We start from the raw sequence: 13335 nt of genomic DNA on the forward strand, positions 1-13335 counted from the left end.
TTCAGTTGGGACCTCACTTGTTTTCCATTTTGGGGCTAACAGAACACGGGCTGCATGCAGAAGTTGCATACATATATAACCTTCTTTTTTTGACACTTGGGAATTTCGTTCTGAATTGTCCGTACTCTGGTTTTTTTGGGAAAGTAATTTTAAACATTTCCCCACCATTCATTATAGATTATTTCACAATACAGCGGGATCCGTTCTGGAGCCCTATTCGCATCCTGAAGTAAACGCAACCCACGTCTGCACATGCAGGGTCGCGATTCACCTCCTCCGCGCATGCGCGTGGCGTCATTTTGAGCGTCTGCGCATGCGTGAGCGGCGAAACCCAGAAGTAACGCATTCCGTTACTTCCGGGTCGCCGTGGAGCGCAACCCAGAAGTGCTCGACCTGAAGCAACTTCAAGCCGAGGTATGACTGTACTCTTTTACAAGTCCACCACATATGAAAGAACGTTCCCTCCACCTTTTTGCAGTTCCCGATCACAGACATAGAGGACTTGTCCCCAGGGTATCAGTCCCCAAAGCAAGCTGCTTCAGATATTGCAACGCGATGTGTGCTCTGCTACCCGATTCCCCATTTTGTTGATAGCATCTCCTGTCCCTTTCTCTTTCAGTATATCCACCATAGCCCTGGGAACTCAAAGCGAGGTTTTGGCATAGACTGCGCCATCTTGTCCTGCCAAGTCTACATCTCCCAGATCCTCGTGGCCTCTGCACTGGGAGGAGTGGTGGATGCCGTGGGCACCGTGCGGGTCATACCCATGGTGGCGTCGGTGGGGTCTTTCTTGGGCTTCCTGACGGCCACGTTCCTGGTGATTTACCCCGACGTCGGCGAGAGCCCGAAGGAAGAGCAGAAAGGGCTGGCGCCTCCCGCGGTGGCCGAGAGCGGTGGCGACGCAGATGGGGAGAAGCCGACCGTGATCAAGCTCTCTCGGAAAGAAGCCTCCGCGACAGAAGTGGAAAACGAGTCGGCCGTTTGAGCGAACCACCGCCATTTGCACACATTCCAAGCTGTTTCAGGTGCATGAATCGGGACGTTCTCGCAAAGCAGAATCTGAACTTTTCCAAGGACATCCTTGCTGCAGCATCGGATTGAAATGGTTCTTTCATGCAAAAATGTAGATGAAATTCCATAGTCTTAGGGTAGCCTCGAATAGGTAGCTTTGATGCTGATTGCTTTCTCTACAATCCAGAAAAATCTCCTTTCTTAGAGGTATTTTTAATGGCGAGAAAACGCGTTTCCAAGGTGACTTTTATCGATGGGCAGGAAAACGTTCTTGCATGGTTTGCTTTGTTTTTTTAGACCTCGTGGCGGTTTTTCAAAATTCTCAAATTACCCATTTGGACTGTTTATTTCCCTTCCACCAACACCACCATTTTTAAAAACTGTAATTAAAAAACGAAAGCAATTCTGGCTGTGGCTTTTGCAGAAAAGTTTTCTGTTTTTTTTGTTCTGACTCCTTCAGACCTTGAAAGTTCAGTAGGATGGTGTATTTTAAAACTGATGTCATTTTTATTAGGCTGACAGCCGCGGTTTATGTTCCTCCCCCCCTTGAACCATAGTCTGGATTTCATTATTTTTCCGTGCAATTACTACTAAGTATTCCACCCCCTCCGACTTCCCTTAGACGTATTGCAACAGTTACTGCAAGAATTGCTGTCGCTTTATTTTTTTATTATTTTGATTTTGATTCAAGCTGTTTGGAGCACCCGTCCCTGCCGACTGTTGGTTGCCAAGGATTCCTCGAGTGTGATCTCTTCGCCGTAGAGATGGTGATGTTTCGGTGGTCGGGAGGGACTTTCGGCTGGCCTCGGGACGGTGGGAGGCGAGATGTGTAGCTCTAAGGAGCACCAGTGGAACATTCTGTGACCTGTTTTGATCGGCGAGCCGGTCAGAATTTGATTTGTTTTTCTTTTCATCTTTTGGTGGCGTTTGAAAGCCAATCATCTCCTTTGTGACGAAGCTGCTAATGGGAACGCGGATTCCGCGCTGTCAGTTTCTGCAGGCGGGCTGTGAGGTTCCCCTTTGTTTAGAAAGGGGGTCATCGATTGCACTTTTTTCTGAACTTCTGGGCTGGAAATTGCGACAGCGGAGAGTTTCGAAAGGTAGTCTGGCTCCCGCAAGCGTAAACCAAAGGCCTACCTCTTGATAACTGCAGCCTGGAAAGAAAGAGAGAGAGAGTGCGTGTGTGTTGCGTGTGTTGTTATTGTTGTTGTTGTTTTTAAAAAGGAAAATGTATCTTGAAACAGTTTTGGGCCTTAAAGAAAACAAAATTCACCATTTTTTTTAAAAAAAATGCTGTAACTTTATTCCTAGATATGCCGGAGTCTTACTAAGCTGTTTTCCCATGTCCTTTCAACCCAGACTCCCTCTCCTCCAAATTCCCCAATTCCGGGTCCAGGACAATAGCAGTAACACACATAGCAGGTTGTCGGGTAAGCCAGGCTCTCATACCAAGCCAAGTGTCATTGCTGGGGATCGACAGCCTGTTAGAGGATGTCCTTAAGAACAGCCAGCTTAGAAGGTCCTTCTCTTTAGAAATGGGGGGGGGGGCTTCTCCTTGCACGTTCCCCTTGCGCCTGCAGGCAGTGGGAGCCAAAAGAGGCCGCAGCTGGTTTGCAGGCTGAAACCGCAGTGAACCCAGGCTGCTCTTGCGAGAGATTTCTGCTGCCTCAAACTCACCTATTTAAAATGCATGCCTTGAACCATGCTGCAAGCATAGCAATTCGAAAGCAAAAATCCTATCTTATCTATATATTTCAGAATGAAACGCAGTTTATAATAAATTACTTGAATTGTCAATTGTATGTATGTTTGACATAGCTGAAATGGAAATCGCCTGGCGGGCATCTCTGGGTAGTCTGATGGCATCTCCTGTTTGTTTCTTAGCTCTCCATCAATTTACATATTTTTACCTCCGTAGGTGGGCGGGGCGGGGGGTGGACAGGGTTTGCATAGGCTTTTTAGAGGCCACGAGGATTTCATGAATGCTCATTTTGTATACAGGGTTTCACAAACCGTTTTTTAATTGTCTGAGGTCCCCCACCCCTCCAAAAGAAAGACAACTATTTGGTGCATTTTGTTTGAAACTTCTTTTCAGAGCACAGTATAAGACTACTGAAGCAATCCAGTTATTGGGGGGGGGTGTCAGAAAAAGAAAAACCTTTCAGGAGCTTGTACCCAAGAGAGCCCTCGCCTCCACCTAAATGGAAAGTCTCCTTTCACTACACATACAACTTTTTTATTTTATTTTTTGAAAAACTACTCCACGACATTAATTTGAGATAGCTGTGCTCTGCCTAAATTGCACCTTGTTCTACGAGGACCCCACTTCATTGCTCTCGAAGGCTTGTAAAAATAGGAAGCTGCCACTTGCGGCTTGAATCCTGCCTTATGCTATGAAGAGGAGGCGAAAAGGAAACACTCTCAAACGCCTCAGTTGGATCTCTCCCCTTGATGCAGTTTGAAGGTCACCCATTCGGCTCTGACATTTCTTTTCCTTGAAAGCTCTCCCCCCCCCTTGACTCCGCCTTGCTCTGCCCGAACTATTGAGGATGAGGAAAGCAAGTGTTTTTTTCCAAAATGGGAAAAAGCTTTCTTTTCAGAGGACTCAAAAGCTTATTTTTAGAAGAGCACGTCGAAATTTGGAGGCTTTCTGGCAGTTCCTTGGTTCCTACGAACACTGGCTTTCTGCAGTTGCAGGGTCACAATTTTCACGTCACGGTTGGCTCTGCCAGAATCTGAAACGCAATCGTGCATTGTGGTGCTAGGAGAAAATTGCCAGGTCTTGGTGAACTTTCTGATCTTTTGGACCCTTGTGAAGAGAACATGGGCAAACGAGAGATTTAGCCTTGTAGCAGGGCTTAAACCCTCCTCAACATTTATGCCATAGAATTCTGAATAGCATTTCCCTTCCTGCGCTCTAGAATTTACTCTTTAGGGCTTCTGAACTGCAGCCTCCAAGACGTGCTGCTGTCTGTTGAGAGATGCAAAGAACTCGGAGCAAATGGGCCTCGATGAGCCCAGAGCCCAGGCAGAAAGAGCAAGCCCCAAATTCTTTCTGGGAGCCAGTCATGTTGTGTTTTCCTCTTTGTAGATGCATTTAGTGTCTTGGTGCCGTCTCATGAAATCCCAGCACGGGATCATTGTCATTCCCATTTGCCGCCTTCGGAAGTTCAAATGCAGTTGAGCAAAACTGAATTGGGAAACGTCTTGATTTTGGAAACGCAGAGGGAGCTATTAGTATGCTTCCTATGCCGGCTGTGAAAGCTGTTTAGACATTCCACAGGAAGGTATGAGGCAGATCTAAGGCCAACACACCCTGGAATTGTAGGTCTGGTTTTGGCTTGGGGGGGGGGTCTCTGAATCCCCCACATCCCAACAACCCCACCATTTCCAGCGTTCTTTAGGAGAAGCGTCAGCCGCTGAGTTTTTTACATCATGAGCACACGTCTCATTCTTTCATCTGTCTCTTACAGAGCATACTGTTAGAATGGGACATTTCCTTTTCCTCGCTGATTTTGAGACGTCGCACCTTCAACCAAATCTTTGTGGAGTGTCTGGCTCACAGACACGTTGAACACCCTGAAAATCTTCTGTAGTTGCCATCAGATATCTGGTCTCGTGGGCAGCATTTATTGGTCTTTGTAGGGCTTGATAGGGTTATATGTAATCTTTTTAAAAAATAAATCACACAAATTGATTTCCTGTGGCAATATCCAATATTCAAGCTTGTATATTTATGACGGCTTGTGGAGAGAAAAGCAATAACCTCTTCCTCCCGATTTGCACATGGGGATTTGAACCCAAATACTCTTTTTGATACTCTGGTCTTTACCCTGCCTATTCCGTCAGCCAGGCTTTCTTCAGGATTCCCAACCGCACCATGTGGGCAGCTGATCCTCCTCTTAGGAGACGAGGCCGTCGGGAGATTGGAAGACTGGAACCCGTGTGATTTTTCCTGGCCCTGTCTATTGCTTTTTACTTTAGGCCATTTCCATGAAAGTGGAGGATAAGAAAGCTCTCTTTAAAGGACCGGCGAATGAGGCTGCCATCTTGCCTCTGCCAGGAATGTCTGTTTTCTTCTCTTCCTCCTGGTCGGTTCCTATGGATGAAACCTCCGGCGAAGGGTCCCTAGGCTGGATTTTCCAGAAGGCAAATCTTAGCCAGGATACATTGGGGCGAGGATAGCATCAACTGCCCTGAGTTCCAGTTTTGAATTCATTCTGCTGAAACCTGTTTGAGAAGGCTGTGGCGGAAGAGTTGCAATTTCTGGTCTGCAATCCAGAATCGGACCATATCATGAGAGTCGCAAATAACCTCATCTGACTGCATGGAGTCATAATCTTGAAACGCGGGTTTGTGCCACTCGGTCTGATTTCTGCGGTCTTTAAAGGCAGCTTTCGGCACCCATTTTAAAGCACACTCTTGTGCTGCAGAAGGGGGGGGGGGCAGTGAAGCTGTTAGGCTGCAAAGCCAAAGCTTGACCCATCACTCCACCTCCAAACAGAGCATGATAACTAAAACACAGCGGAGTATTTCTTCTTTGCAGCTCAATTTTGGGAGCTCACCTGGGCACCTGGCATTCCACCTTTTCGCCATTCAGTCGCTGGAAAGCTTCTTCCTTTATTTTAAAAATGAAAAGGGGTTGGTCCTGGTTAAGGATGAATTAAAACGGAACGGGTTGGGCCTCGTTCTGCTGCTGTTTTCACTGTACATTGAAACATGGTGTTCCCTGCCCTTCTGTCTACTAGCAGGACGCAATCAGCTCCGACTTAGATCCATTCGTTGCTTCTTACACAACCCGAAATCTTGCATGACTCCCCGCGTAAGCACATGTAGCAACTTTTGAGTACCTGAAGTGTCTTTTTGTGTGGGGGGGGGAGTGATTTGGTTTTTATTCACTTGCAGATACCCCTTGTCCCCGTCCCCCCGTTAATAGGCCAAATAAATGTAACAAGACACAAAAAATATTGCACAGCGATGGGGGAAAGTGACTTGGGAAGAAAGAAAGAAAAGGATACCAAATTTCACCTGTGTGTGTCTTCTCCTAACTTATGGATTCTTAAATGTGCAGGTTTTGTCATTTAAACAGCCAAGTTACAAGGTTTTTAAGACTGCATTGCGGGGGGAATGCCATTTGCAAAACGGAACAAAAAGAAGCAGATATTATCTACCCAGAGTTCTGTGGTTCATGTTGCTCCCATAATAAAAAGTTTTACTGAGGATGTGTCTTCTGCTGAAACACTTGTTTATGCCCCCATTTTATTTTGTTTTTTGAGGAAGGGTCTCGGAGACACCCACATGAATTCTAGGAGCATAGAGTCCTTACATGCACAACTTCCTTTTGGCAATTAAATTCAGAGGGGGAAATGGTTTGGCTTTAATTCAAGAGTCAGGTGACACTTGGACCTTAGATGGGATGAATTCTTCCTTTCAGCAACTTCTGACAGGTAGACTAGCCCTAAGGTGCTCGTTTTGTTTTTTTCAAGTTGCCGGAATAATTCCTGGGTGCGGAAAACATGCTGTGCAAATTCTCCGGGCGTGTTCAAGGTGGTCTTTGCTAGAAGCTGTGAAGAGGCTTCTGCACAGTTTGTAGACCAGACCACCTTTGATCAAGGGCGTTTTTGTGATCCGTTTCCAGATCTGCTCTACGAGAGCAAAGACTAAATCCACTGCCCGAGGGAGAATTCCACCCACTGCAACTTCTCTCGCTATGCACAGCTGTGGAACAAGCAAAAACAGCTGGAATTCCTTCTAAACACATCTCTCTTAAGATTCAGTAAATTTCTCTCCACGTGCACCTAAAAGCTCTGATGCAATAATTTGAGGAATCATCCTGGAGTTACAAAATGATACCTGATAGGCACCCTCGTCTGATGTTTAAGAGAACAGGGCATGCATACCATGTTGCTTTCTGATAAACGGAAGGGGCATTGTAGAGGTTATGCATTTTTCAGATAGTTGCCAGTAAATTAACTTTCTATGAAAAGCGCCCAGGTAAATAAAACTCGGGGGGGGGGGGGAGAATTACAATGTAAACTCCTTTTCTTCTTCTGGTCACAAAATAGCTAACTTCATTGATCAAGTGTCAAGTGTCTAATTTCATAAAATTAGAACCCAGAAAATCTCAGCTCTGTCCGGCTTGGCCATCACCCGAGTTAGCATTGACTTTTAGTTCTGTTTTGTTTTTAAATTCAATAGAAGCATAACCTCCTCCTGGATAATACAATTTGATCATCTGATGTTTCCTACTCTATGTACTTTTTTGTTGCTGCTGTTGTTGAATTTCTGCTGCAACATGGACCTGAAACCTTCTTGGTAGCCAAATGGCCAGCTTGAATATTAAAATGAAATAAAATAAATGCCTCCCCTAGTGAAAAGCTGCATATAGGGCATCTCTTAATGAAAAAAATATATAAGTAAATATATATATTTAGTTCCATTGTGAACTGGCCATATGACAACTTCTTGTTTATCAACTTATTAAGTTGGGGCAGTTTACTAGCTCTTGCTGAGTTTAGCAATGTTTATAAGTGTGTGTTAAACACATAAATGTTTCGAGTTTAACGAGGAAAAAGGGATAAATAAGAAATGTGACCGATGAATGTGTCTGAGTGGATTAGATGGCAGAATGTTCTGGGATTTGATTTTGACACAGAGCTTTCTTTTTCTGGTTTTCAAGGTAAAGACTTGTTGCATGAGAAACAGTTTAACTGTTCTGCACTTTTGGTCTCTTTGTAATTTTCCCCCACACCCACCCATTTATGGATAGAAATGGCTGAATGTAGAGTTTAAAAGAGAAAAAAACAAACAAACCACTATTTCACATTTACATGTGTTCAATCCATTGTTCTACAGTTCAATCTTAATAAACATTTCAATATGAGCCGTGGATCTGGGGTTTTTGTGTTCGTGGAGAATGGGAAATAAGTCAGTCCTGCTCTTACATAAATCTAAATAATTGGGTGCACATAGAATTTAAGTGAGCCAGCCCATTCTAGCCCTAGTTCCTCTCCAAGTCTGTCTGCTAATGTTTTGTTCCTCTTCCTTGTCTTCTGATATGCAGCCCCTCAGTAATAAGAAGATGGGGGACACCTGGCTTACTAGCAGTACATGTGAAAAGGATCTAGGGGTCTTGGTGGATTACAAGCTGAACATGAGTCAACAGTGTGATGTAGCAGCAAAAAAAGCTAATGCTATTCTAGGCTGCATCAACAGAAGTCTAGTGTCCAGACCAAGGGAAGTCATAGTCCTGCTCTATTCTGCCTTGGTTGGACCACACTTGGAATATTGTGTCCAGTTCTGGGTGCCACAAATTAAGAAGGATATTGACAAGCTAGAACGCATGCAGAGGAGGGCGACCAAGATGATCAGGGGTCTGGAAGCCGAGCCAGATGAGGAATGGTTGAAGGAGTTGAGTATGCTTAGCCTGGAAAAGAGGAGAGTGAGAGGAGATATGATAGCCATCTTCAAATATCTGAAGGGCTGTCACATGGAAGAGGGAACAAGCTTGTTTTCTCCTGCTCTGGAAGGTAGGACTTGAACCAATGGATTCGCGTTAACAAGAAAGGAGATTCTGACAGTAAGAGCTGTTCGACAGTGGAACCTCAGGAGGCTGTGGTCTCTCCTTCCTTGGAGGTTTCTAAGCAGAGGTTGGGTGGCCATCTGTCATGGATGCTTTAGCTGAGATTCCTGCATTGCAGGGGGTTAGACTAGATGACCCTGGGGTCCCTATTCCAGGATTCTAGGTTCCTAGGCCTGGCATGAAATGTTACCGCACCTTTGTACAAACTAAGGCCGCAGTAAAGCTCTCTCTTTCCTCACTTACTTCCACTACCCCTGGGAAGTGGAAGATGGTTTCAGACATTACACAAGGAGCTTGGAATAATAATAATAATAATAATAATAATAATAATAATAATAATAATAATAATAATAATATTTATACATACATACATACATACATACATACATGGTTTCCCCAGCCACTCTGGGTGGCTTCCAACAGAATATTAAAATACAGTAACCTATTAAACATTAAAAGCTAAACAGGGTGTGCACTGTTCCTTCGAGGGTTCATTCCACCCCCACGTCATCCCAGCTTCCATCTAAAGTCCAAAGTCGTTCTCCTCTTGCTATGGAGCTGACTCGCACCATCAAGGAGCAGGAAAAACTGCCTGTCTGGTACTAAAGCTGTTTGTGGCTGCTTGTGTGTGGCAGCAGCCCAAGAACTCCTTCCTCCCCTCTCACTAGCTACACCATTTGTCCTTTCTCTGTGCCAAGTAAGCAAGTTACAATCCTCACGTGTACAAAATGCTGGCGTGAAAGTGGTGAGCTCTACTCTGTAAACATCCCAAGGCATCTTGGTGCCTGGGCTCACTGAGCAAGAATCGCCACCTCTGGGGCTACAGCAGACAAACGGCGCTGATGACTTCAAAAAAAAAGTCAAGTTCAACGAGACAAGACTCCCAGGGAAGCATGGTTAACAAAGTCTCAGAAACAAGTCTTTTAATCTGCACCAACCAGCTGTTTCCACATTAGAAGCCCCCAGCATACGGACTATAGGTAAAGGTAAAGGTAAAGGTACCCCTGCCCGTACGGGCCAGTCTTGACAGACTCTGGGGTTGTGCGCCCATCTCACTCAAGAGGCCAGGGGCCAGCGCTGTCCGGAGACACTTCCGGGTCACGTGGCCAGCGTGACATCGCTGCTCTGGCGAGCCAGAGCCGCACACGGAAACGCCGTTTACCTTCCCGCTGGTAAGCGGTCCCTATTTATCTACTTGCACCCGGAGGTGCTTTCGAACTGCTAGGTTGGCAGGCGCTGGGACCGAGCAGCGGGAGCGCACCCCGCCGCAGGGATTCGAACCGCCGACCTTTCGATCGGCAAGTCCTAGGTGCTTGAGGCTTTAACCCACAGCGCCACCTGCGTCCCTATACGGACTATACCGATAGCTTTAATTTGATTTTTGTATTCCAGGCTGATGCACGCACACCCCACTCGGCCAAATGATCTCCAAGGCTGCTTACAAAACACTCAAGCAATGCAGAAGGGGGGAGACCCTATCCAGTGCCCCCTTGATATTGCAGCCCTTCCCTTTAGTTCTGTGATCCAGAAAAGATTATCGTCATGATACATATTTACACACTGCCTCTCTGACAGGAACACAAGGCGCCTTACAGTTTAAAGAAAAAGAGCAGCTAAAGAGCAGCCTCTCCTGGTCTGCCCCGCAGAGGACCTTAAGGTCCATGAATAAACATAGTTTAGAGGTCCCGGGCCCTAAGGAAGTCAGATTATCCTCCACCGGGGCCAGGGCCTTCTCAGTGGTGGCTCCAACCTAGTGGAATGCTCTGTCCCAAGAGACCAGGGCCCTGCAGGATTTAACTTCCTGCCACAGGGCCTGTAAGACAGCTATTCTGCCTGGCCTTTAATTTGAACTTAGCCTGATCTTTTATTCCCCTTCCTTCCCTCCCCCTCCCCTTTTATGAAGATTACCCACAGCTAATTCTCCCCTGGTCTCCTCGCTGGCCCAAATAGAACTAATTTAGCCAGCTAGCCCTAGTGATCATCTAATGTTTATTGGATGGATTTTCCCCCTAAATTGAATTTTGAATTTTGAATTCTGAATTGTTATTCACATTTTATACTGTATTTTATCTGTTTTTTTGTTGTTGTTGCATTAATTAAGTATTTTAAATTTGTTGTTGCCACACTGAGCCCAGTTTTCAGGGCCAGGAAGGGCGGGGAATAAATATAAAAAATAAAATAAAAAGCATTGGCGTAAGCCATTCATTTAAAAGCGAGCACTGATAGAATTAAAACTACACAAACACACACACACACACACACACACACACACAAAACACATTAAAAGTCTATTAAAACTATCCAAGTGATTACAGTTAAACAACAACAGCACAGCCCCAGCCTTTTCACTAAAAGCAGTCCATCCCCAAATGCATGTTGGAACAAGGAGGTCTTTGACTGCCTGCAGAAGGACAACAAGGAAGGAGCCAGTCTGGCTTTTCTAGGGAAAGAGTTCCAGAGTCTGGAAGCAGCCACTGAGAAGGCCCTCTCCTATGTGAGCGTGAGACTCTTAATCTCAGGGCTGTGGGTTCGAACCCCACTTTGGGCAAAAGATTCCTGCATTTTAGGGAACTGGACTGTGTGACGCTCACAGTCCCTTCCAACTCCACAATAACAGAATTAGCTTGGACCTAAGCTGCAGAGGGGACATGAGTGGCACTGTGGGTTAAACCACAGAGCCTAGGACTTGCTGATCAGAAGGTCGGCGGTTCGAATCCCTGCAACGGGGTGAGCTCCCATTGCTCTGCCCCAGCTCCTGCCAACCTAGCAGTCTAAAAGCGCATCAAAGTGCAAGTAGATAAATAGGTACCGCTCCGGTGGGAAGGTAAACGGCGTTTCCGAGCGCTGCTCTGGTTCACCAGAAGTGGCTCAGTCCTGCTGACCACATGACCCGGAAGCTGTACACCGGCTCCCTCAGCCAGTAAAGCGAGATGAGCGCTGCAACCCCAGAGTCGGTCACGACTGGGCCTAATGGTCAGGGGTCTCTTTACCTTTTTAAGCTGCAGAGGGCTTTATAGGACAGAAAACCAAGTCCAGGGTGTGCCCTGCAGCACAGAGGGTTCTAGGGCTTTTTTTCAGCTAGAATGCCACCTCTTTGGGGAATTGCAGCACCTCTTTGTAGCCAGAGCTGCGCGTCAGAGGCTTCAAGCTGCATGCCGCTCTTGGCTTTGTGTCAGAGGCTGTGGGGCAGCACGTCGGAGGCGATGTAGTAATGCGGCTGCAGCAATGCTGGCGGCGGGACAATCAGGCGGAGAAGGGTCCGCCCCCTCCAAAAAAGCATTCCCCCCCTAAAAAAAGCTCAGCAACTTTGACTCCCCCTAAAAAATACTCGACAACTTAGGGTTATCCGTCCAAAAATAAGTGAGAGTTTCTGCACCTTTTTTTAGGGGGGGGGGAAGCATTGGATAGGTCCATAAATCACTTGGGACAGACCCCAGACTGAGGGATCCCAAACACTCCTGGAGGGTACCAGATTTGCGATCTGGTGCATCCCACAAGTCCTAACTAAATTACAGTAACGAAGGCAGTAGCAGCCAAAGAGGCTGACTCATTTCTGCCTGGCCAGACGCACAGGTGACATCAGCCATGCACTTGTTTAAAATGAATGGGGATGTGATGATGCTTTGCACAACAGGCCCTGACTTAGTATGGCAGAGAGCTGTAGCCTTGGCCCACCCTGCTCTCTGTTTAGGGGAACATTCACTCAACTGCTCTTGACTCATGGGACCGGATTTCATCCCGTAATTCCAGGCTTCTGTCTATTCAATTTTTTTATCGGACGCTTTTCCTTTAATTTTGAAGCCATGATGCAAAACCTTTTATTATTTTAGCCCAGGGAGCAGCAGAAAAGAATGGAGGCAGACAAAGGGCTTTGAACGCGATGCAGCAGTTCCTTTTCCTAATAGCTGCCATGCAGCGTTTCCTGAGACGCCAGACCCTAAAAGCCTCTGCTGTCACTCCTGAAATGGCTAGCCGTGGAAACAGCCTCATTGTGATGTGAATTTTGTACCATAACAATGAGCGGCCTCTACTGAGAGCTGATGTAGACCAGCCGTTAAGGGACGCAGATCAGGCAGAGCTGCACCTCTGTGCTTTCAATGAAATGTTAGGTGGAACTTCTTAGCACTGTTTGACAATGGAACAGATTGCTTTGAGAGTTGGGGTCCTCTCCTTTGCTGTATGTAGTATTTCGGTGGCACGATGCACATTTCTCAGGGACACAATAATTGCTTCCTGCACTGCAAATCCCACTTTGACACCAGGAGGGTTGACCTTAGGTGACCTCCAAGTCCCCTTTCAATTCTGTGACTGGAAGACTAAGTTGGAGAGGGTGAAAATATTGATGGACACTGTCAGGACTGCCGCTAGGTCCCAGCTCACAGAGGACCAACGCCCAGTGGATATTATATACAAAAGTCTTTATTGAAGTTTAGTTTCCATTTCCAAGCTCTGGGCGCGCAGGCCCACGTCTTAACGCTAGACCAGCTAAGTCCCCTCTGACTCACTGCTCCACCCACACCAGTTTAAGATTCTAGCCCGGCTCCACCTCTTGCGCTGCTCTTTCCTGCGTTGGGTCCTTCTGCCCTCTGGGGTTCCCTCCTTCCTGGACTCCTCTGACGCGGAGCCTCCTGAGTCTTGCCCCTCCCTCCGGCGGGCTTTAGGACCTGGCTCCCTTCCCGGGCTCCCCGCTGTGCCGCGCTCCTGTACATTTGAACTTGGCGCGCGCGCCCAGCCGGTGACTT

The 13335-nt window shown here is 46.6% G+C and overlaps 1 protein-coding gene across 4 annotated transcripts in view; it reads left to right on the top strand.

The window, feature by feature from the left end:
• SLC45A4 (solute carrier family 45 member 4) overlaps window positions 1-7894 on the top strand; it is a 90306-nt gene extending 82412 nt beyond the window's left edge. For all 4 annotated transcript variants that reach the window (XM_083749139.1, XM_083749141.1, XM_083749138.1 and 1 more), the window contains one exon: window positions 620-7894. In XM_083749139.1, coding sequence (XP_083605265.1) covers window positions 620-985 — 366 coding nt within the window. In that variant the 3' untranslated portion in view covers window positions 986-7894. The remainder of the gene's footprint in view (window positions 1-619) is intronic.
• Window positions 7895-13335: the final 5441 nt, after the last annotated feature.

The sequence above is a fragment of the Podarcis gaigeae genome, assembly GCF_964106915.1.
Source record: "Podarcis gaigeae genome assembly, chromosome: 7".
Taxonomy (NCBI): Eukaryota; Metazoa; Chordata; class Lepidosauria; order Squamata; family Lacertidae; genus Podarcis; species Podarcis gaigeae.